General features: G+C 63.2%; 1 protein-coding gene across 1 annotated transcript in view; it reads right to left on the bottom strand.

Annotated features, from left to right (window-relative positions):
- Positions 1-909: 909 nt before the first annotated feature.
- The window catches only part of LOC104083117 (proteinase-activated receptor 3-like), a gene marked incomplete at its 5' end in the record, with an annotated part of 2,448 nt that continues 680 nt past the window's right edge, over positions 910-2,677 (bottom strand). The window contains one exon of the mRNA XM_009586500.1: positions 910-1,934. Within this exon, the coding sequence (XP_009584795.1) occupies positions 910-1,934 (1,025 nt within the window). The remainder of the gene's footprint in view (positions 1,935-2,677) is intronic.

Here is a 2,677-nt window from a genome sequence, read left to right as displayed (position 1 = left end):
GCGTCCCCCCGCCGTGCCGAAGGGCTGGCCACCGACCTGGCGGTCAAGGCGCGCCCGGCAGCAGCGACGATGGGTACCCCCCGCCCCCACACCATGAGCCCGTGCCCTCCTCCTCCTCCTCCTGACCCCGGAGCTGGGCTGGGAGTGGGGAGCGGTGGGGACCAAGGGCCTAGTGGGTACTGGGATGCTGAGGGATGGTACCCGCTCTGGCTGGGGATGCTGCCACACGTGCTCTTGCTCACGGGTGGCACATCTGCCATCAGGCCCAGTGCCAAGGGAAGCAAGTAAAAGGGAAAATAAAAGCCTGCCTGCACGTTTCAGCAGCACGGCACAGTGTCAGGCAGGGGGGCATGCGGTGCCTGCCAGCACAGGGGAGCACAGCACGATGTCCCCTCCCCAGCACTGGGCCTGTGAGGCAGGGTCAGGACACCCAAGCCATCCCCCACTTCCCTTCTTGCATCTACCATGGCGTATTTTGGGGGGGGTCAACTGGAGCAGGGCTGGCCATGTGTGCCCGGCGTGTAGGCCTGGCGATGGAGGACGGCTCCTGCTCGGCTTGGGTATTTATACCTGTTCCTTCCACCAGCAGGGAGAAATAAAGGTTTATTTGTACTCTGGAGAGTTTGGTTACTGCAGGAGGAGCGGTGAGGGATGCCGCAGTCCGGCAGGCGCGGAGCCGGGGGTGCCAGGGCCAGGCACCCAGTCGGGGGACCCTTGGGATGGGGGCAGCACCGGCAGCGTCGGAGGAACTGCAAAACAAAGTCCCAGCAAACCTCAGATTCAGGGCGGGATTTTCTGCCAAAGTCTGCTGCCAGCCTGGGACGGTGCGGCCCTTCATGCTGGGCACCAAACTACAGGATCCCCCCTCCCTGGGGCAGGAGGACACAGCCTGGCACCCCTCAGCCCTGCCTACAGCTGGTTCTGCTCGCTGGACCTCAGGGGCAGGGCTGCCTTCTCCGAGGCCCTCCCCGCCGAGGTCTTGAGCCCCCCTGGGCAGCAGCTGCCTGCATCCCGGACCCAGCCCCGAAAATCCTGGGAGACGTAGAAGTAGACGAAGGGATCGAAGCAGTTGTTGAAGGCGCTGAGCACCAGGGCCAGGGTGTACCAGAGGTAGGTGACATTGTGGCACCCAGTGGCGTTCAGCATATAGTGGATGAAGAGCAGCACGTTGCTGGGGGTGAAGCAGAGGATGAAGACCAGGAGGACCAGGGCCAGGACACGCACCACCTGCCCATAGCGTCTCCCCCTGGCCAGCAGCCGGGCCAGGATGCAGCTGTAGGAGATGGTCATGAGCACGAAGGGCAAGCCAAAGCCCAGCCCCACCAGGGAGAGGAAATAGTAGACGAGGGACATGTGTTTATCCTTTCCTAGGACATCATGGCACGTTGTGATGTTCAGGCTTGAGATATCACTTGTCTGGGGGTACAAGAGCAGAGGGCTCATGCCCAGCCCCACCACCAGCCAGATGCCCACACAGATGCTCGCCTTGCCCCACATCCAGTTGGAGCCCTTCCACAGGAACGGGTGCACCACAGAGATGTAGCGCTCCAGGCCGATGCAGGTGAGGAAGAGGATGGAGCTGTACATGTTCCCATAGAAGAAGGCCACCATGATACGGCACAGGTAGTCCCCAAAGAGCCAGTGATTGCCCAAGAGGTGGTAGGAGATCTTGAAGGGCAGCAGGAGGACAAAGAGCAGGTCGGCACTGGCCAGGTTGAGCAGGAAGAGGGTGCTGGAACATCTCCTGAAGTTGGTCACCAGGACCCAGCAGGCCAGAGCGTTGGCTGGCAGCCCTACGAGCAGCACCACGGAATAGAGGGCAGGGAGGACGCGGGTGGTGAGGGTGCTGTTGAGAAAAGCTTCCACAGAGGCACTGGGGCACGTGGCTTCTTCTTGGGGAGTGAGGGGGATCAAGACTCGCCCTTTGCCACGCACTGCGGAGGACACAAGGCATCAGGCTTGGCTGAGAGCCCCCTCCCACTGCCCCTTCCCACTCGGGACCACGCAGGAGCTGTCCCCCCTCCCTGCAGAGCTGCCAGCACATGCAGGACCTGGCATCTCCCTGCCCCATGGCAAGGGCAGCTCGGGACATGGGAGCCCTTAGCATCCTGCCGCCCCCGCCACACAGAGCCCTGCCACATCCTGCGCCGTCCACACCGCTCACCCTGTGCCGCCACCACAGCCCTGCCCGCAGCCCAGACGGGCTCTGCTCCCAGGCGCCGCTGCCGGGACACGCGGCTCTGCCGACATCCCTTTTCCTACCAAGCCCAGCACAACGGGTTCCCCCCCAACCCAATGGGATCGAAAGGGCAGACAGGAAACCCACGCCAAGACGGGGTTGGGATGTGGCCACCCATGCCAGGGTGGGAGATGTTCTCCCACCGGGGCTTCTGCCTCCTCCTCCCCCCGGTCACCCCCTCCGGCTCAGCCCCCCGCCACGGCCAGGGCTGCACACACCTCCCCATCTTCTTGCGGTTGGAGGCTTTTCACTGCACGCTCAGAACAAAAGCAGAGAACAGGAAGGTCCCAGGACACCAGACAAACAACTGCCCATCAAATCCCTTTTCTGGCTTGCTCAAAAAACGCAGCCGGGTTCTGCTCCCCTGCACGTCACCCCCGGCTCCAAAAGCTCCACCAGGCGGTTCCCAGGACACCCGGCCCCGGGGGCACCCGGATA

Source organism: Fulmarus glacialis, unplaced genomic scaffold (assembly GCF_000690835.1).
Source record: "Fulmarus glacialis isolate BGI_N327 unplaced genomic scaffold, ASM69083v1 scaffold17710, whole genome shotgun sequence".
Taxonomy (NCBI): domain Eukaryota; kingdom Metazoa; phylum Chordata; class Aves; order Procellariiformes; family Procellariidae; genus Fulmarus; species Fulmarus glacialis.
The sequence above is the reverse complement of the archived record's forward strand: the minus strand, read 5'-3'. Positions and strand labels throughout refer to the sequence as shown.